The sequence below is a fragment of the Parasteatoda tepidariorum genome, chromosome 1 (genome assembly GCF_982258835.1).
Source record: "Parasteatoda tepidariorum strain Cologne lab strain chromosome 1, Ptep-v5.0, whole genome shotgun sequence".
In the NCBI taxonomy this organism is placed as follows: Eukaryota; Metazoa; Arthropoda; class Arachnida; order Araneae; family Theridiidae; genus Parasteatoda; species Parasteatoda tepidariorum.
In genome coordinates this window covers 72013074-72036343 of record NC_141755.1, presented here as the reverse complement: position 1 = coordinate 72036343, position 23270 = coordinate 72013074, and the positions used below count along the sequence as shown (strand labels likewise).

Here is a 23270-nt window from a genome sequence, read left to right as displayed (position 1 = left end):
TTCATGCATCCCCCTCCCTGGCATGTAAACATATTTTTGCGTACCTCACTTGCAATGAAGGGTTAATATACAAAATGTAAACACAGTAGTAGTTCTTTTTCATATATAAGGAGCACGGATATTTAGAACAGTTAAAATTCATCTTTAATGTAGGTAAATTTGCAGATCTGAAAGATTTGATATCAAAGAAAATTATTTGGTATTAAAGAAAATTATTTGATTTAAAGGAAAATTAAAAAAAGAATAGTTTTCATAAAGTAATATGAAATCAAAATCCCACGTGTATTCAGGATTAGATGTGATCTTAATTACTTGCAAATGTAGATTACACTAGAAAAAAAGTTTTTTCCACATTTTTTTGCTACATTTGTCCTAATATTTGATCTTGTTCAATTCGGTGGTGATTCAAAATTTGAAATTAGTTTTGCTCTAAAAGCTATATATATATATTTTAAACGACATTTTGTGTCGATTTTTGTTGCAATGCATACGTTTAAAGTTATACATAACGAAAGGTCGCGTAAATGGACAATTTTCTAGAGTAGTTGGGATGCAGCATCAGGATTAAAATTGCCTGGAAACCCATGGCAGAAAATAAATGTAGGCATCCGCTGGTTAGGGCGGTTTGCTATTAGGGCCTGTTTAGAGACACACGAAACAGTTCATCATAAGAAAGGGACCCTAGAAGCGTATGAGGATATTTCCAAGCATGAATTTCTATGCGATTTTAATTCTGATGGTGTGTCCCAGCATCCCTTGAAGTCTGTCTCAGCATGTATGCAACTCCCTGCAATATATAATGTTTTTAAAAGTGTGCAATGTGAAAAAGAATCAAATTAAAATGTCATTTAAAAAGAAAACTATAGCTTTAGGAGCACAACTAGCTTCAGATTTGCTAACCAGTGATATGAAGGTATCCAAGAGCTGTTAAAAATTATATGCATAAGAAAACAAAATTTTCCCCCCAGTATTATTATTACTTATAATCGTAATTTAATGTGAATTGTAACTACAACTACAATTAAAATCAAATCATTGATTACGATTATTGTAAATATACTAAAACTAACATTTTTTTAAAATCTACTACAGCTTATGAAGTTATAAATAAATACCTGATCCTTTTTTTACTCGCACACTTTCTGTATCAGGCTTACCCCATAATGAATAAATACTGTAACAAAACTGTGGCATGGTTTTTCTTGAATAATACGAACCCAACACATAAGATATGCTGTGGAAGCAAACGAATAATTAATGACAAATAATTAACAGATTAATGATAATTTTTTACAAGCGCTGAAAAAAAGTGAGGGGTTTACTTACAAGTAAATTTTTGAGATTTTCAAAAATTAGTATGCACTTGCATTTTTTTATAACAAAACTTTCTTTCGCTGCAGTCAATAAGAAATTCGTAAAAGATTCATTATTAATGTACATTTTATGTGTTCAACTTAAAGTTGCATTTAGTTTTATTGCAATATATATATATATATATATATATATATATATATATATATATATATATATATATATATATATATATATATATATATATATATATATCACTCACAAGAGTGAAATTTTGAAAGTTTGTTGAGAAATGCATAGATGTAATAAACATATAACAGTCGAAACTTTTTTTGCTTGATTTTAAGCTCTTTAGAAAATTTGAACTGTTAATCTTATAATAAAAGACTACCACGCTCGTCATGCATGCTTCTATCTAGATAAATTATCTATACAGAATTGAAAATTTAGCGTTCTGAAAAGGAAGTTTTCGTTGAGGAATCTGACACTGAAGCTTTATTTTCAATAACCCAATTTTTTTAAACGGTGAAAGTTTTAATTATTACACTTTTCATAAATAGATTTATTTGTCGATTCCCCAATTTTTGCGTTACACGTTTTTCTTTTGTTGCTAGAGAAGTCAGAAAACTTATTTTTCTTCTAAGAATTTTGTTTCACAAGCTTCATCATCATTGCTCAAATTAAGAGTTTGCCATCGAATCTCAAACGTCTTCCTCAATCGTTTCTTTTATTCTGACTTATCCAAAAGAATATTTGGCAATCAATAAAATATATTACATGATTGAAACCTTCTTCCGTTTGAACCCATACAAAGTGGAAGTATATCTGCGTTTAGTAACAAATGACTGTAATATTTATCTAAGGAACTTGTTTCAAAACTGCGTTTGAAAGGCATCAGAATTTACTAAGGATGTATTTATTAAGCATAGTTATCTTATTGTTATTATTTTTTCATTGTCAACTCACTTGCAATCCTTTTCAATTCCATCATACTCTATTGTGCATTGAAAATAATCGTCAACTGGCATACGAAAATCGTCTAATTCTTTGGGAGTTAAAGTATAGTTCAAGAAATCTTTATAGTGAATGTACTGCAAAATAAAAAAATTCTATAAATGTTTGTAAAAAATAATAATAATAGAAAGCAAGTAGAGAAAAGGAAAAAAAAAGGATAGTGCTAGTCCAGCTGTTAGAGATTCGGACTCCTGTCCGGAGGACCCTGGGTTTGATCTTTGACTCAGCTGGAACTAATCGAGTACATACTAGTTCGTAAGATATACAAGCTCAGGTCCTGAGGTCGGTCGCTGAGTAATACTATGGATACAAGGATCTGGAGAAATATTTCTTCCTCTTCAGATCTATGTTGAAACTGGGGAAGTAGCCTCACGAATGAGTGGTGCTGCTATCTATCTGTGGAGTTCTAGGCCTATACATACTTTCACCCTTTGCGGTGTTCTCTAGTCAAAGGAAACGCTTATATTCCTGACATAATTCGCAAGGCCAATGGCTAGAGAGATTGGTTTGGTTGTTATTAGAAACAATAAAAACTTAACAACATGAAAAAAATAATGTCTATATACTGAGCTATGTTTCAAAAACCGATATGAAGAAATTTTAATCAAAATGTAAAACTTTAAAATGTATCGATTTGTTTAATAAATATTCATTTTTAGAATAATTTCTTAGTGCTGTATTGTAGTGGCTCTCTCAAACATTATATACATTCAGCCACAGGGAATGCCAACGAGCTATGCGGAATATATTGGCCACAGTTGAATGGTAGGAGACAACTCTCGAAATGTGAAGCAACTTAGAAAGTACAACGCCTGCTTCTGGTTATCTAAATTCAACTATAGAATGGAGACGGCGGCTAAGACTGTTGGTAGTAGTGAATATAGCTTACAGTAAAAAATGTGGTAGGTTTGTTAATGGGACATAACATTTTATTTTATAATATTTTACTTTGTAATCAGGATTTAAACGGTCGACCCAATTCTGAGTTTACGACTGAAGTTCAATTCCATAGGATTGTAATTTTGATCTTAACCTAAAAGACAAGAGACCTCTTGGATGAAGCATTAGAACAGATTAGCGTTCGTGGAAGACTTTTTTTGATGGAATTACCTGCATTTGAGATACACGAAAAAAACCCCACAAAAGCCTCTCATGGTAAGTCCGACGGCAAAGAGATTCTAATTCATGATCTGTTTACTACTGAGGATATTTTAAGCCAGCATTGTGGTTGGTTCGAGCTGGGGAAGAAATCGTATCAACCAGCCACCACTGGGATTCGTACCTGAGTTACCTCATTGGGAGGCGAACGCTATACCCCCTGAGCTACCACTGCTCAGGAACATAACATTTGCCGCATGTCGATTAAATCGGGAGAGAAGGGTGGCCAGGAAACTGGTCCACCATGTTCAATCCTTCGGTGATCTTCAAAATTAGTTATTAAACTTCTGTCAATAATGTGCCTAATTTCGTTTAAATTTTTGAATTACATCTAGAATTGAATTTAAGTAAACCGAAGTCATAGAGGTGTTTTACACGTTCCCCCCTAAACTGAATTATTTTTCTGAACAATTCTTTTCTATAATATATATATATATATATATATATATATATATATATATATATATATATATAAATATAATAAAAATTTATTTATTATTTATGCAGGAAATGAAACATAAGAAAAGAAATGGGTTAAGCAAGAAACCTTGCAGGACACGGAACAGTGGATCTCAGCAATAACCTAACTTCTGAGTGCGAAGCTTATTAATAACTAATTTATGATTATTGCTAATTAATGTACATTAAATAATAAATGGTTTCAGCACGTGTTTTGGAGTAATATTAATAAAAAATGTTCAAATTGAATCAACTATTAACAGCAAAGCGTGTCAGCGAAAAGCTGTTTGACGTGTGAGCAAAGCGTGTGAGCTGTGTAACGAAACAATCTGTCAGCTAAATGATTCTCGGTGATATGGTGTATCGGTGATATAAGTAGTGCCCATTCCGGTAATGACGAATGTGAAACAAAATGCAATTTTTTTAATAATAACATTAATGGTTCCACTTTTTAATTTTTTCCAGCTGCGTGTGAACCCTGTTGTAATAAATCAATTAATTCGCTAAGAAAAAAGGTGCTTTGAAAGAAGGTTTGTTCTAGAAAAAAAAGGCTTGTTCTGGATTCTGTGAAAATAGGTTTGTTCTAGAATAAAGATGTTCGTTTGTTAAATGTTTATATTTAACTCAAGATTTCCTTCAGTTCAAATTCTCTCTCCTGTTATAATTTCCATTATACTTAATGATTTTATTTGCTTGCATCTTTCATTTAATCCTTTTAATTATTTAATTTGCTCATCTTCATTACGCCTTTATAAATTAAAAAAATATATTCTTTTTATGAGCAACAAATCTTAAAGCTGTAAGTGCAGTAGAGCTTAGCGTATCTCCATTGTAGTGAAAAAGATGAAAAATGTAGCATATTTTTGAGATCTTTCAAAGTGTTGCGGAATTTTGTAGCATTGGTAATAAATATTGTTGTTACTCCATAAAACCATGTAGTTTAATGTCTTACACAATGCATAGTGGTTAAACACAAAATATTTTAACTTATATAAATTTAATGTATAATTTTTAATGAAGATTTATGCTAATATCATTATGCATTGTACGGCGCTTTATTTTAATAGCAGGTGATGTTAATTTTACCTTCAAATCAGCTGGTATAGATCCGTTCAAACATACAGAGTTACCGGTCAGACACAATATATCACTTAAAAAAGCAAAAACGTATTCATTTATTTCACAAGAAGTTCTCTTTTCCATCCAGTCACACGTGGCTTTGAAGTTGTACCTATCAAATTGAATAAACTGAGTCCAATTTACAGTTAAGTAATATTGAAATTAAAATGTGCTTCAATTTTAAATGAATACGTTGTGCGAAAAAAATATTAACAGCAACAACTTTTTCAATATCGAAGTTAGAGGGCGTAAGTAAAGGTTTTAGACGAACAATGAGGTGAATCTTTCTCTTATTAATTTAAAAGATACATTATGGTGAAGAAATTAAACATTTTCCTACGCTCTCGCTGACAATAGTTGCAGTAAAAGGCCGGGATGGCCTGGTTGGTAGGGTGCTGAGCCCACGTCCAAGTGTTCATACGTTCGATCCCAGGCCAGCGGAAGTCTCCCCGTCTAGTAAATGATGACTGATGCGCGTTAAATCTGTCGAGTCGTAAAATCCTCCATGTTTCCATAAAAAATTAATACCTCTGGGGGTACTTATCCAGGAGTATCCTTGCCCTCTGGATTGGTTCAAAATTACCAGCTACTGAGTTGAACATTAGTAGTCGTACACCCAAAATTGGGTCGGCTGCTCAACGACGTATATAAAACAAAATAGTTGCAGTAACCTTCAGTTTGTTATAGCAAAGAAAAAGCCATACACATGTTAGAAAATACTGATTGTTTCGTAATCTCACCCCTAATATACATGTTTGGAATCATTATAAAAATTTAATTCAAAGAAAAAAATCTCTGCATATTATCATAGTTTACTAATTCCTCATTGTTCATTGTTTACTAATTCCTTTTTTGCGATTCACCGGTTGATCCCAACTTGGGTATTCATTATTCAACTAAAATCCACTAATAAAATAAGTATTCAATAATAGCTGTACAACAATTCCTTAAGAATAAAACCACAAAAAAACGTTCAAAATATTCACGTATGCAGGGATTCACAGTGTAAGAATGTTAACTTTACTGTTCTTATTTTTAGACAAATTAAATTAACACATCCTAGAAGAGAAAAGACCACAGTGTGGGTTCCAATAAACAATAAATTAGATCCTTTAGTAGTCTGATTGTAGAGATATCTTTCGTATTTTTCTCACACTACGCAATTCAGCAGTCGGAATTAGTAGTAGTGTCATATTAATTACCCTCCGCTGCACATTTTATGCTTGTTACATCGGACTACTAGATAGGTAGCTACTACCTTGCGTAGGCCTTTTCTCTTGTAAGAGGTGCTGGTTAAATACAATCATACCCGACAGAATTGCAAAATGATATAGCTGGCATATCAAAGTATGTCGGAGATGTATCTTGTATGTCCACAAATGTCGGGTAAGTCCTGTAGAGTTGGAGAAAGTCCATACATTGATAAGTAAAACCTCCCATACAAGCGAGGACAACCAAAATCCTGAAAAAAGTTTAGTAAGGAATAAAACATCTTTGCACAATTTAAAATGGCTATCAGATTAATGTCTCTGAGTCACTGATTACTTTTAGATGATTTAATAACTAAAACGAAATTAATTATTAAGGTGTATATTTATTTTATTTGTATTACTTTCTATAATCTTAATTTATTTTTTTATGAAGACCTGTAATTAATGCTTAATCAATGCCCTTATTATATCAACACTTCCTGGAAGAGAAGTCCTTATCAATAATCAGTTTAGTTATCCGACGTAACAAATATAAACCACGCAATGGAGGAAATAATAAAGAAATATGTCAAAATGGTAGGGTTATTGAACTGCGCTGTGGCGGTTATTATAAAGGATGTCACTACGTACGGAACAATAAAGGTCCTCGTGTGGAGGTCTTCTCTCTTTTAAGAGGTGTTGATTCAATACATTCGCGTTTAGTAGCTATTGTAACCATCTTGTTAAGAGCTAGAGTTTGTAATATTGCGCCTAAATGCTGTGTTTTATTTTTATATTTTAAAAAGTATTGTTCAGTTTTTTTTAATATTAATCATTTTCGGAAATAATAATTATTCGGAAATGATTTTTCCCAATGCTTGAGCCAGGAGTTCTCTTGTCTTCTAGATTGGGTTCAAAATGACCAAGCTATGAAGTTGAACATTAGCAGTTGTAAACCCACAAAATTCAGTTGGCTCTTCAACGACGGTTAAAAATTAAATGAAACTACATTTCTGGAAGATGTGGTGTCTTAAGGGATAGAGCGTTCGCCTCCCAATGAGAGCAACCAAATCGAACTCATGAGGGGCTTGCATCTCAGCGATAGTTGATCGATACGCATTCCGCACTCTGCTATCAACGACCATAGTACTGACGTAAAACATCCTCAGTAACAGACGAATGATGGGTTAGAATCCCCTTGCCATCCGATTAATCGTGGGAGGGTTTCGAGGTTTTGCTCTCCGCGTAACGCAAATGCGTGTTAGTTGCATCAAAAAGTCCTCCATGAAGGCAAAATTTCTCCCAATACTTGATTCTGAAGTTCTCTTGTCTTCTGGATCGGTTGTTGAACATTGGTAGAAATAAACTCAAAATTGGGTCTGCTGTTCAGCGAAGATTGTAACATACCTTGCTTCGAACTATCAGTATGCCAAATTTCATCAAGCTCGGACGGATGTTTTAGGTGTCTATAAAGACGAAATAGGCAGACGTTTCCATATAAGATTCCAAATGATATATTTTTTTCTATTTTTCTTCTAAATTAGCAATGCTGAACCGTTAAAGGGCACCCGTGACAAGCAAGTACTGGTTGTAAAAGTTATCACTGCAACAAAAGAAAAATACCTATTAGCCTATAGACAGTTTAGGTTATTTACTTGATTCTTCCCATTGTTTTCTTAATCTCTGCCATTGTTGAGACGTTTTCCAGAAGAATATGTCAGTTCTTGTATCAGAGACTACTGCTAAATCGCAATTATTTGCTCGCTTGCCTGATGTTAATACAACAAATCTTGTAAAATCTGCGAAGTTGGATTTTCCCTTGCAATTTGATTTCAATATGCTTGTTCTGCCTTAAAAAGATAAGTGAAAAGCATAAAATATATTTTAATAAAACATATAAGGACCTCATTTGAATAGTTAGCCAATCCTTAATTGCTCATTCTGGGACACAGAGCCTGAGAGTTAATCCAAAATGGATAGGGTATACTCTGTGCTATGTAGACTAATGCAAAACCAAATTTAATAAAGCACAAAGGAAAGATGAAAGTACAGAAATGGGCCTATTATAGTTTCATTTCTATAAGCAAGAACCTTCTTCAATGGCTAAACACTATATCATGGTAGAGAAGTAATAAAGATAAACAAATGCAAAGAAGTTTAACCAATAGAGATCCAGAAACAAGTTTGAAATAATTAAAAAGGGGAGATAAGAAACGGGTGTGCGAGAATTTGGCAATATTAAATTAGGGCTGCAAAAGATTAACAATATACCATAAATGCAACAGATTAAAGTGGGTGAGAGGGAAAATTAACAGGTGTAAGCTTCTTACCAGATGTGTGGGATTTGGCGGGAACTCCAGGGTGCAACTGATTAAATTAGAACAGAATTCTAAATATTCAGAAACGGTAGGATACTAGAAATATCACTAACGGTAGATGAATAAATTCGGTAGACGAGGGACATTAATTGATTTTCCATCACTTAACACATAGTTGGAATTCTAATCGCAAGAGTTTGGGTTTTCTTCTCCTAAAATTATTCAATACTGCTTTTCATCTGCGGAACTTAATTTTTGGGAGGAATTCCCTATTTTAAAAAATGTTAGTAATTTAGTCAGTTATCTTTCTCGTAACATTTCCTCAAAAATGAAATTCTGTTCTAATTTAATCTGTTGCATCCTGATGTTCATGCCAAATTCCTACTCACACGTTTTTTTAAAATTATCTTATTCAATCTTTTTCTTTTGTCCCCATTGGTTAAACCTCTTTGCATGTGATCGTATCTTTACTTTTCTAACACTATTTAGAGTTCAGACCCTGAGGAAGGTTCTTGCTTACAGACTTGAGTTATCCATTCTTGTACTTTCATTTGAGCTTCATTCACGTTGTTGTTTTGCTTTAGCCTCTAAGTTTAGTTGAGGTATCTCTTTACGGAGCAGCTAAAAGACTCGATTGCCAAAATCATGATATAGATCCAAAGAGATCTGAAAAATGTGTTTAAAGTCTTAAAGATAAATTTTTCTCCTTGATGTTCTTTCCTTGTTTAAAGCGATCATCGAATTAAAAGTGTACTGTTTCATATGGTTCGTCGAACTTAAAGTGTGTTCTGAAGTTCAAAGCGAGTTCTTTTTCAAGCCATTGTCTTGGTTTTGTAAATCAGGTCTTTTAGCTGTTCTGTGACAGTACAGATTGGCATCAAAAGCAAACTCGAGGGGTTCCATCATTAAAATAAAGGGGATATTTCCGCATCGTGATCTGTTGCGCCATCTACAACCGTCAAAGTGCCAGATTTTAAACTTAATTAAGAAAAAACAAAAAAAAACAAGTAGATATTTTTGCGGGAGTGGCTACGAGTTATACATTTCTAGTTGGTTCCATTCCGTAATGCTTTTTTTTTAGTTTCTCGCGGGTCACTGCCCGAAAGAGTTTTAATTCTTTTATTAATACAAAAGTATTTACTTCTTGTATTACAGGGATGTAATACAATAAGTAAATACTTTTGTATTAATAAAAGAATTAAAATCTCTTTCGTTTTCATAAAATGTCTTTGTTAAAGAATAAGCGTAGAGAGATTCTATTTTGGGAATTCAAGGCTGAAAACATACCATTGAAATATAAATAGATTTATATTTCAAGGGAAGAGTTATTTTTAGAATCGTTCCCTTTTTCAATTCCATATAAGGAAGCAGAAATGATTTTCCTTAATGCGTAAGGATACAAGGAATGTACGAATGTGCCTTTTTACTTCAAATCTATGTTGGTATAAAACGTAAGAGCGCATAGTTTTGCGTGTCCTTTTCATAATGATGTGATCCTGATAAGCTGTTCCGGGATTGTCCGGAGTCTTGTCCACTCCCCCTGCTTTGCAGGAGTGGGGACGAGAACTGTCATCAATACCAGTCTACCTTTAAATAAACCTGTTTAGAACGTATGATGGCTTATGACTGCAATTATTTCAAGCTAAATACAACACTAATAACAGGGTTGGAGCCCTGTTATTACATATATATATATATATATATATATATATATATATACCAAAGAGCCATTACATTATGACCCCCCTCCATCTATAACAATGGCCTTGCCCAAGTTTTCATGGTTTCTCGCCCAGGAACAATGTTTTCATGGGGCACATTAGGGCCCATAATCCTTATAGAACAATCCCTGACGTCTGTAAGCTACATGAACATAGTTGCAGACCAGGTTCACCCATTCATGGCAACAGTTTTTCCTATGGGGGATGGTGTTTACCAACAGGATAATGCACCATGTCATAAGGGTCAAATCGTCGAGGAACATTCCAGTGACTTTCAAGTCATGTCTTGGCCCCCAAGTTCACCTGTTCTTAATCCAATAGAGCATTTGTGGTCCTATTTGAAAAACTAAATTCGTGCTGCCCCTCGCAATGTGAGGGAATTGCAGGACCAGTTGGTGAGCGCCTGATACCAGATACTTCAGACTACCTATCAGCACCTCGTGGAATCAATGCCACTGAGGTGCTAGCAGTTTTGAGGGCTAAAGGTGGTCCTGCATGTTATTAGCAGGGTGACCATAATGTAATGGCTCTTCGGTGTATATATATGTGTGTATGTAAAACCGATATATATCGCTTGCGGAAATTTTTAAACCGTATGTGCTTTCACATTTCGCCATGTCTATAACCATAATTACTTCTATTCAATAAAATATTTTTTTTAACTTTTATTCATGCATAAAACATACGCAAATTTATAAACTTATAAAATATACTTACATTTAATCCTAATTTCCAGCATGTAACTTTTAGCTAGTCTCATTCTATTTTATAAATATTCAATTTAAAACGTTTCGGATTTTTTTTCAATTAGAAGTAAAGACACTAAAAAAATGTAAAAAATTATTTATACAAAATTAACTGTCAATGTCATAGCAACGTAATTGGATCTGAATTTTTATAATTATATAAATAAATCTATTTTCCATTGTGTAAGCACGCCTTTTGTGTTTTCATACTTAGTAACAACTTACAAGAAAACCCAATTGTTGTTTATTTGTTCAAAATAACACAAAAATAAATCCCTACAATAGTATATAATGTTAAACAATAGCCTTTATGTATATTGATATTATATCTTAAGAGTCACGAAAAATAATCGTCAATCTTTGTAAGACAGTCAGGAGTTAGGTAGGGAGCCTTTTATGAAAGCAAATAGCGAAAATGAGATTTTCAAAACTTTTTTCATAAATATTATGATATTAGAAAATTAAAATTAGATGAATACATTTTCCGATGATTTGTGAAAATACCAAAAAAAAGCTTAGGATGTCAATCAAAAGAGACGGATTTTATGCAAAAATCAAATATCACGCAAAAATAGAGATGTCTAACTGTAAAGAAGATTTCTGCAATTTTAAAATACATAAGTAATTCACTGTATTTTTAATGGATAAAAAAATAAGAAATGTGGATTAAGTAAATAAAAGAAGTTAAATTAGAAAGAAGGGCTACAATAAAAATGATCGGAACCAAGCTATCATATATGTGAGTTAAAGTTGATTTTTCTTTATCAATTCTCGAAGATAAAAAAAAAAATTACTACTTTATATATAAGTTTAAAAAAAGTCACCGATGTTTTAGTCTAGACACTTTCTCTCTGTTTTAAGTAAATTTCTTATTAATAATAGCATACAATTAACTAAATGACTTTATATAGAATTTAATTGCATTAGTTGGGTATCTATGACTTTTCATCAGATTGATTTTGAATGACGGTTTAGTACCTTTCATCTAGATTGATAGCTCTGCGGATTTCTATTAATAAATTTCCGATAATTTGTTTTTAAAAAGATAGTTTGAAATAACTGGGTGAAAAAAAAAGATATTAAAAATATTTAGTTAAGTAATAAAAAATAAGGTAATAAAAATAACAATGGAAAATTGCAACCAACCCAATTTTTTGTAATGATTTTAGTTATTTAGTCTTTTAATTATGCTACTCATTTAAGGTTTCATTATTAATGTATCTTTAGATCAAACATCGCGTAATACTAAAAAAAAGAAATTAAAATCACAATATAATAAAAAATAGTGCGTGGAGTCCCTCCGTGCGGAAGAAGTTAAACTTCGCAACCTGTGACGTTAATTGTAGAAGAATCAGCAGTCGTAGAAGGATCACTAGTTCTATTCAACGACTCTTTTTCTTGCTCCGCTCGCTTCCGTGCTCTGAAATCACGGTAATATTGTGCATTTTTCCCACGTGGACCTCTTGAACCAGTGGAAGTGCTTGTGGTTGCCTCATCGTCTCGCCCTGGAAAATGTATTTGTATTAATAATGTATGTGAATGCGTCATAATGTAAGTTCAGAAGAGAAAACCTAACAATCAATTGATATTCACAAGAGACGTACCTTGACATAACCTTAAATCCATCGGAAAACTGGATCCTACCACGTGATTTCCCGGCCAATAAAAATTTAGCGTTAGACGTTTAGCGCAACCTTGTTGGAAGTCGCATAAGAAGTATAACTTCAAAAAAAATTTAAAAGCTAAAATATCTCTAAACAGAAGAAGAAAATGAGATTGGGAAAAAAGCGTCGCCAAATGTGGTAAGCATTCCAATATCTTTCTCTTTCGCGACCCTTATGCTTAAGATAATTTTGAAGCTATTGTGGTAGCTAACTAAAGTTTGATATCAGGAACTATAGTTTTACTAGTTAGGATAAGCAACAATAGTATCTCTTTCACATTTAAGTATTTCAATGTTTCAAGTGAAAAACGCTGATATAGTTGAGATAATCATATCATCAATAGATATTTTCACTAAAAAAATGAAACCTAAAAAAATTATACCTTATCTAACTACAGATAACGCTATATAAAATTTCAGATAACGAACTCTTTCACCAAATATATAATGACAAAACCCCGAAATTGTTAGACAAATGCGACGAAAAAATTAAAATGTCTAAAATATCTCAACTGGCAAAATTCGTATCATCCTTTCAGGGACTTACAGTTTTATTTTTAATTTCCGGTATCTTTTTATTGTTGAAATATGCTATTAAAAGAAGGAGATATTCGCATCTTATACCATCCAGAAATAAACGGTTTATTGATGTTTGGGGTGATTTTAGTATTTTTCCTGGGACAGCGTCTTACGAGGCTGCAGGTTTGTCTTTGACAGCAGGTGAGAATTATTATTTTAAGTAATAAAAAAAATTTAAAACAATTTTCGAGCTTACTGAAATATACCTTGCTGTTTTATATATTCTATTCACCTTTGCTGTCTTATCTATTCCATTTTTTATTAAAAAATAAATTAATTAATAAACGAAGAAAAGAAAACAAATAATACATTGATTAATTAGAGTTAAAAATTATTTGATAAAGTAATTAATACATTAATTTATTAAGATAAAAATAAATTTCAAATTACTCAAATGTTTGCTTAAGCAGAACTTTAATGTAATAAATTTTATTAACTTATTATTATTAAATTAAATTATTATTTATTTAGTTATTACTTATTTAATTCTCTGTAAAAAATAACATCAAAAGTAATTTTTAAAGAAACTTAATCTTTTAGTTCTGGCAATAAAGCAGAACACAATGTGTACAAGCACACGTGTAATAATTAGATAAAACAGATTGTCGTTTCGGGGCTGTGAATGAAGAAGAATGAGAAAAAAAAATTATGATTCTGCGAAATTTCTTTCAATCAAGCATTTAGAGATAGCTAAAAAGTAATGTATGAAAATAGCATTAAGAGTCCTCTACAAAAGGAAAAAAAAACGATTCTATTTGCTTCTTGTTAAACTACTGAGGTAATATGAACGCAATTTTCAAATTAATTTAGTTATTGAATTATATTTTCGAATAATTTTTGTCTCATTTCAATAATTGATAAGTGTCATATTCAATCTAGTTGAAACGTTTCATATTTCTAGATTGTAAAAATTTTCAAATAATAAAACTTTAAAAGTATTCGACGTATTTTTAAAAGTATTTTTTAAAAGTATTTAAAGTATTTTAAAAGTATTTAAAAATATATGCAAGTTGAAAACTTGGTATCAAGATTTTATCGAACACAATTCAATGAATAGATTAAGCTGCTCAAATTCATTAGTTACTTACAGAACAAATACAGATGTAGCGTTCATAATATTCTCTATATGTTTATATTGTGGAAAACGGATCTATTGACTTTATTTTCGACTGTGTTTCATGATAGGGGGCAGTATCTACAGAAGTTTTTTCAACTTCCGGTAAAAGATTCGCTTGCATTGATTTCTATTTGCTTTTTTTTAAATATTATTTATTTATTTTGTTTAAATCATCTTTCAACTTAATTTTTAATATAGTTATTTGCGTCTGATGGCAAAAAATTCGTTTGCAAATGGCGTTAGTTATTCTACTCTTGGGGGGGGGGCACAATGTATCAAAATACTAATTTGTTATCTGAAATTAAGATGCTTAAATTCCCTAAAAATCCATCCCAGGGAATGCATTAAGGAAGAAATACTGGGGAAAAAAAAGAGATAACCATGCTCTGATATCACGTCAGAGCTATGCTGCTGCTATTACGTCAAGTATAACGTAACAAAGCTTCAATATTTTCCAAGTTCTGACTTGTGTCCTCCATATAATTGAAAGGCCAGTAATAATAATCCATCGAAAATTAAAACGTATATTTATTCAGAAAAAGATCAAGATTCGTGAGTAACTTAGTACTTAAAGTATCACTTGCGCTGAATAATAATTTAAATTATCAGGAGTATTCAGTTTACATGTTTTTCATGTTGTGAAGCAAACAGTTTGATACTAAACAATAAATCAACATAACTGAGTCTGAACAATAAATCAACATAACTGAGTCTGAACAATAAATCAACATAACTGAGTCTGAACAGTGAAGTACTAAACAATAAATCAACATAACTGAATATTTTGTACCGTAATCTCATGACTTTAAGAGGAATTGTCTACACAGTAACATTATATTGTCACTTTTTAGTCAGTTTAGGCTAAAATATTTCATTTAAATGTCATTTAAAAAACGCCTTCTTCCCAATGTTTATTGAGTACACTGTCCCCGATTTCTTTCAGACTTAAATGATGTAGGTCCTACGATTATTAAAGTCCTATAATGGAAATTCTAAGTGAAAACATTTTGTAGGTTATCTTAAAAAATTCGTAATTATACATTCACTGAAAATATTTGTTGAGGGCATACATTTTTATCGCTTAATAAAAAAGAGAAACTTTGTTTTTTAATAAACGTTAACAGATATCTAATGACAATCTGTCTCTCACAAACATATTGCTTTCATTCTATTAGCATTGAAGTTCGTCAGATTATCAATTTCACCCATTGTTTTTTATTTTTTTCAATAAAACATATCTGAAAAAATTCGTAATTATACATTCACTGAAAATATTTGTTGAGGGCATACATTTTTATCGCTTAATAAAAAAGAGAAACTTTGTTTTTTAATAAACGTTAACAGATATCTAATGACAATCTGTTTCTCACAAACATATTGCTTTCATTGTATTAGCATTGAAGTTCGTCAGATTAATCAATTTCACCCATTGTTTTTTATTTTTTTCAATAAAACATATCTGAAAAAATTCGTAATTATACATTCACTGAAAATATTTGTTGAGGGCATACATTTTTATCGCTTAATAAAAAAGAGAAACTTTGTTTTTTAATAAACGTTAACAGATATCTAATGACAATCTGTTTCTCACAAACATATTGCTTTCATTGTATAAACATTGAAGTTCGTCAGATTAATCAATTTCACCCATTGTTTTTTTATTTTTTTCAATAAAACATATCTGAAAAAATTCGTAATTATACATTCACTGAAAATATTTGTTGAGGGCATACTTTTTTATCTATTAATAAAAAAGACAAACTTTGTTTTTTAATAAACGTTAACAGATATCTAATGACAATCTGTTTCTCACGAACATATTGCTTTCATTGTATAAACATTGAAGTTCGTCAGATTAATCAATTTCACCCATTGTTTTTTTATTTTTTTCAATAAAACTCTTAAAGATAAATTTTCGTCAGAACAAATATTTTTTAAATGCGTAAAAATTATGTTTAAAGTGTAGACTCCGAAAAACAAGATTTCACCCTGAATAGTATTTATTCTATAATAAAATGTTGACGAAAAAAGCGCCTACTTTAATGATACAAAAAGGTTATTTCAAACAAGCAAATTAATAAATTCTACAAAAATATACTGAATCTGAAAGAAAAAGTTCTTTTCTCAGTTAGATTTCTGACTATAGAAGTATTGGGAGCACTCTTAAAAATATCGTCTCAATAGTTTAGTCACAAAAATTTAAGACACTTAATGTTATCCTCTTTATTTCTCTTTTTCGCGTATTCCATTACTGTAGATCAAAGATAGCCTTGAGGGATCAGGTCGATAGAGCGTTCGACTTCTAATGAGGTGTAATCTTCAAATTTCTCCCAATACTTGATCCAGGAGTTCCCTCGTCTTCTGGATTGGGTTCAAAATTACAAGGCTACGGAGTTGAACATTAGTAGTCATAAAACCCCAAAAATTGGATAGGCTGTTCAACGACGGTTAGAAAATAAAATTTATCTCAAAAAGTTCTTAAGCAAATCAACAATTTTTTGGCAAATAATTATAAATTTTGTTTATCCGAATACAATGCTATACGAGCAGTATTGCTTAAAAAATATTTATTTTATTTTATTTAATGAGTGTCGAAGTTAAAGAGACATGCAGTTTGAATATAAAGTACTCTCGTGAATAATTGGAAGCGATATGTTGATGCTAGAATACCAATTTTGAAATTTTTAATGTGACAACAGGATCAATGTATATTTTTAATATGCTATTTGACATTTCTCTTTGTAGCAAAGCTTATATATCATCATTAAAAAATATAAACGAAAAACGATGCACCAAGTGCGTATTATTGATGAAAATTACGCGGGGCAAAATCTAAAAGTCGTGGGACGAAATCTTATCCAGACTAAGTAGTACAGGTTAAAATCTTCTATGTACTAATAATTAGAAACATTATTTAGATTATAATCTACAAGGGGTGATCAAATGGAAAGGTATGAAACGACACGGTGGGTACAAATGTAGACTTTATTCCAAATATACACCATAGGCCAGTGCACAGCGATCCCACTGATGAACAAGCCTTCACTGCGTCCTTGAGTATGTCGTCCGAGTTGAAGAGCTTCCCTTTCAGGTGAGCCAAACACATGGAAATCGCAGGGCGACTAGTCCAACGTTAGTCCAACGACTAGTCCAACTGGTCCAACGTCTCCCACTTGAACTTGGCCAGTTCCATGTGTGTGAGTCTGGAGACGTGAGGGCGCGCATTATCATGGAGCAGAACCACACCCTCCGTGAGCAGCCCCTGTCTTTTGTTCTTGATGGACCTGCGTAGGCGTCAGAGTGTCTCACAGTACACATCGGAGTTAATGGTTATCCTGTGCTCGAGGAAATCGGATAACACCTCGCTGCTCCTCAATCGTCGAATTTTGCAACGCGAACGCCATCCAGTCCTCATACGGACTGCCGCATCATTTGGACGCCGCTTTTGATAAGACCCTCTGCTCTCTCCTGCTCATGCGGGCACCAGCGCATGCTCCGATCCCAGTCAGAGACTCCAATCGCATCCCGAGCTGTCTCGCTACTTTCTCCCATAGCGGAATATGCAAATATTTAACTGTTACGTTTTTACGTCGTTTCGTATCTTTTCATTTGATCACCCCTTGTATAATAATAAAGTGAAGAGTTTGTCTGTGTGTCTGTATGAGTCTCTTATAAGTCTAGAACCATTTATGCCACCGTCCTGAAATCGAACAGAAGGTGAAAGGAATAATTTTAGCCCCCGTTTAAAAATATTAAAAAAATTTCAATTATTGCGTTCCAAAGAGAAAAATTTAACTTTTTCATTGGCTTATGTGGGGAGAGTCACATCGACCATGTCAACTTTCATCTATGTTAAGGTACCCCAACATAGAATCGAGTTAACATGTCCTATATACTAGTGAATTAGAATTATAATTTTGGAGTGATGGACACACTACAGTACTCCCCCACCAGAATTTTATCTGTGATAGAATTCGATGAATGGATACCACTAGTTGATTTATTGCTGTCTTGTGAGAAGCCGGGAGAGCTGTATTAAGATCACCATAATTTTAAGTGCTGATTTTGAGAGCTGTATTAAGTTCACAGTCGTGGTAGCTCCTGTGTTGCCATTAGCAGTCGAGTGTATACAGACCGACGTTGTGTGTGGTCGAGTGTGAGTAGCAACAGCGCGAGGAGGTGGATAATGTCGCACTCACATATAGCAAGTGAACTGTTCAATGTGGATCGTCCATCGAAGTAGGCGTGCACAGATCGAAGTGGGAGCTTCAGTCAAGATAGGCGTGTCCATATCGAAGTGAGAAAGTCTGTCAAGGTAAGCATGTTCACACCCCGTCCGGGTCACCAATGTGGGGAGAGTCACATCGACCATATCAACTTTCATCTATGTTAAGGTACCCCAACATAGAAACGAGTTAACATGTCTTATAAACTAGTGAATTGGAATTATATTTTTGCAGTGGTACACACACTACAGTTTAAAACTAGCATTTCATAAAAATGATGGCGATTCTATTTTTCTAATATGTTGAAGATTACATCAATCCTGTTTGCAAGCATGGAGCTTCCCTTAATCAAAAAAGGACAAAAATCGCATTACTATTATTAAGGCCAATAATTCTCTATTTTTTCGGTAATAGTTACTAATTGAAGTAAAATAATAAGCTATGCTCTAAAGAGCAAAATTAATGGTGAAATGGTACTAATTCGCTTAGGAGTCATTTTAAGGAAAAATCAGTTGGAATGGTGACATAGCTTAGTTAATGTTTACTAAATTTTTGGATTAGGCGGATTAAAACTGAAGTAATTATCGCGTATGACGCTAAAAGTTGTTTCCTAAGAACAATTACGCATTATTGATCAGCATTTGAAAAAATTATATATATTTCTTAGCTATTCTGAATTTATTGCAACTAAAAATGCGTGTAAAATATTGTACTAAAAATGCACTTTATTCTGTTTATGAAATTGATAAATTGACTTGGATAAGCGGCACTTTTTTAATCAAATAACAGTGTTGCTTTTTTTGATTCTTTTCTGTTGTTAAAGATTTCTTCTATATGTTAAATATTTATGCATCTTTTTCTTTTAGTTATATTACAGTATTTAAATGGATTGTTTCATTTGTACAAAAATGAAGTTTTGTTTTCTATCTGGATTGGTTACACTCCTTTCATATGTCTGAATAAACCTGAAGCTGTTGAGGTAATAATTTATTAAATTTATGATATTTTGTAGAATTGCTGATATATGAAGATTGAAATTAAAGTGAATTTCTTTTTTAATAGAAGCTAGTTTTACTGTCAATAAATCAATATTTTTTATTCTTAACTCTCTTTATTATGATCACAAGATTCATAGATGTGATTTTGCACAGCCTTTTCTACTAGTAAACCTTTTCGTTCTGATAAATAGATAGTCACTGCGCAATCTCCAACCGACCAGTAATTACTTCACTCCTGCGCAATGTCGAGTGGAAGAAAGACGTTTGCTAATAGTAATACTCGTAGACATAGAGTGAGGGGAAGGGGCCCTTTTCATTTTTAGAAAACTGTTCGTTTATTTTAAGTGCACATGCATATAGATGCATATTTACTTTTTAAGATAAATGCATATTTATACATAAATGTATGTATAAAACTTAAAACTGTCGAACTGTTTTTGAAAACAAAAAGTGTGCCCCACCCTCACGCTACGCCTATGGTAATACTTTATTTCGGTGGACTAAAGCTGCTCAACAGGCTATTGCATCATTTCTTAGAAGAGAGAAGGCTTCCGCATGGATCAATTCAGTAGTCAGACGTAACAGACATAAACTGCGCAGCGGGGCGGAATTAAGAAAGATGTAACAGCTTTCGGGTTACTGAACTTGCTTAGTGGGGGAGATATGAAAGATGTCACTAAACTTGCTTAGTGAGGGAGATATTAAAAATGTCACTACATTCAGGTTACTAAAGTTGCTTAGTGGGGGAGATATGAAAGATGTCACTACATTCAGGATACTAAACTTGCTTAATGGGGAAGATATGAAAGATGTCACTACATTCAGGTTACTGAACTTGCTTAGTGGGGGAGATATGAAAGATGTTACTACATTCTGGTTACCAAACTTGCTTAGTGGGGGAGATATGAAAGATGTCACTACATTCAGGTTACTGAACTTGCTTAGTGGGGGAGATATGAAAGATGTCACTACATTCTGGCTACTAAACTTGCTTAGTGGGGGAGATATGAAAGATGTCACTACATTCAGGTTACTAAACTTCCTTAGTGGGGGAGATATGAAAGATGTCACTACATTCAGGTTACTAAACTTGCGTAGTGGAGGAGATATGAAAGATGTCACTACGTTCTGGTTACTAAACTTGCTTAGTGGGGGAGATATGAAAGATGTCACTACATTCAGGTTACTAAACTTGCTTAGTGGGGGAGATATGAAAGATGTCACTACGTTCTGGTTACTAAACTTGCTTAGTGGGGGAGATATGAAAGATGTCACTACTTTCAGGTTACTAAACTTGCTTAGTGGGGGAGATATGAAAGATGTCACTACATTCTGGTTACTAAACTTGCTTAGTGGGGGAGATATGAAACTTGCTTAGTGGGGGAGATATGAAAGATGTCACTACATTCAGGTTACTAAACTTCCTTAGTGGGGGAGATATGAAAGATGTCACTACATTCAGGTTACTAAACTTGCGTAGTGGAAGAGATATGAAAGATGTCACTACGTTCTGGTTACTAAACTTGCTTAGTGGAGGAGATATGAAAGATGTCACTACATTCAGGTTACTAAACTTGCTTAGTGGGGGAGATATGAAAGATGTCACTACGTTCTGGTTACTAAACTTGCTTAGTGGGGGTTATATGAAAGATGTCACTACTTTCAGGTTACTAAACTTGCTTAGTGGGGGAGATATGAAAGATGTCACTACATTCTGGTTACTAAACTTGCTTAGTGGGGGAGATATGAAAGATGTCACTACATTCAGGTTACTAAACTTCCTTAGTGGGGGAGATATGAAAGATGTCACTACATTCAGGTTACTAAACTTCCTTAGTGGGGGAGATATGAAAGATGTCACTACATTCAGGTTACTAAACTTGCGTAGTGGAAGAGATATGAAAGATGTCACTACGTTCTGGTTACTAAACTTGCTTAGTGGGGGAGATATGAAAGATGTCACTACATTCAGGTTACTAAACTTGCTTAGTGGGGGAGATATGAAAGATGTCACTACGTTCTGGTTACTAAACTTGCTTAGTGGGGGAGATATGAAAGATGTCACTACTTTCAGGTTACTAAACTTGCTTAGTGGGGGAGATATGAAAGATGTCACTACATTCTGGTTACTAAACTTGCTTAGTGGGGGAGATATGAAAGATGTCACTACATTCAGGTTACTAAACTTGCTTAGTGGGGGAGATATGAAAGATGCCACTACATTCGGGTTAGTAAACGGCGCAGTGGGGAAATTACGAAAGATACTACGATCGCAATGATGAAAGATCAGTCGAGTTTCTCGTTTATGGTAACCTGAGAGGAGTTCTCTCTCTCTTCTAGGAGGTGTTGTTAAAAGTCAGGGGAATATCCTTCAGGATGAGCCATGCCATTAAAATTTTAATTTTTTGCATAGGGGATGACTCCCCTGCTTTGGTAGCTCGATTACTTGACTGTAGAACGAATGCTTTACGGTCAGACAGTTAAATGAGGGCTGACACCATTCAGCCTCGGCACCTTTGTAAGCTGATCGAAGTAATCACCCATCCGCTTAGTGATGCCTTTGTTGGTCTACTTGACTTTGGCAATCTATTTGACTTCGGTGATTCACTGGAATCTAGTATGATCAGTTCACTGTTTCAAGTCTTTATAAATATGAATATGGCAGATGCTTAACTTAGACTATACTGTTGATTTCGATGTTTTTTATAATGTTTGAAAATATAATGCTTTTCTTTTAAAATAATTTCAAAATCAGATTTCTCTATAATTTAAGAAAAAAAAATTATGAATTTAATTTTAGGAAATGTAAGTGCACTTATGTTTTATAATATTTTATATAAACTTTAATTTAATCCTTTAGGAGGTTTTGGGAGGAAGAAAGATTAACGAAAAGGCATGGTTCTACGACTGGCTTCATTGTTGGCTAGGAACTGGACTCTTAACAAGGTGATTTTCCTGGCTTAAATACTATAAAGCAGTGTTCCTCAACCTTTTTATCACCGCGGACCTGTCAACGCTTGATGATTTTACCGTGGCCCGCTGGGGGGACGTTGGTTGTTTATATTTTAGGTTATTTTGATTTATTAATTTTAATTTATTTGTATTTAAACATGTCTTCAAAATAAAATACAATTACAACAAAAAATAAATATAAAGTGATTTAACATCTCATTTTAACTTACTAGAACGTTAAATCAATCAGTCGCGATCGAGAGAGAAGACGAAGTTCTTCATTAGTTCCAAAGTAAATTTCTCACCCCGCTTTCGTGTTTTATTTATGATATTTACAATTATGATAATTGATTTTTCTATTAAAACTAATTGAAAGAGAAAACAGTTCTGGTGGTTTTCTCTTTTTTTTTTTACTTTTTGAAACATTAAAAAATTAATGTCACTACCTTCAGGGCCCCTTTTTTCTAAATAAATAAAATTTTACTGGAACACAAATATTTTTAATTTGGGGTATAAACCAAGGAATTTAAATTCAATTTCAATGAAATGGGCGGCCCGGTAGCATTTGATTCACGGACTGATTATGGTCCGCGGACCGGGGTTTGAGGAACACTGCTATAAAGTACTAATTTGCTTTAAAATACTAGTTAAATATTAGAAAGTCTTTTTTGTTAAAAGGTAAATTAAAATCATGCATGT

General features: G+C 32.9%; 1 protein-coding gene across 1 annotated transcript in view; it reads left to right on the top strand.

Annotated features, from left to right (window-relative positions):
- Positions 1-13139: 13139 nt before the first annotated feature.
- Positions 13140-23270, top strand: part of LOC107443864 (cytochrome P450 4V2) — a 31334-nt gene continuing 21203 nt past the window's right edge. Inside the window, exons 1-3 of the mRNA XM_087166421.1 lie at positions 13140-13419; positions 19488-19600; positions 22480-22565. Of these exons, the coding sequence (XP_087022547.1) occupies positions 13194-13419; positions 19488-19600; positions 22480-22565 (425 nt within the window). The 5' untranslated portion in view covers positions 13140-13193. The remainder of the gene's footprint in view (positions 13420-19487; positions 19601-22479; positions 22566-23270) is intronic.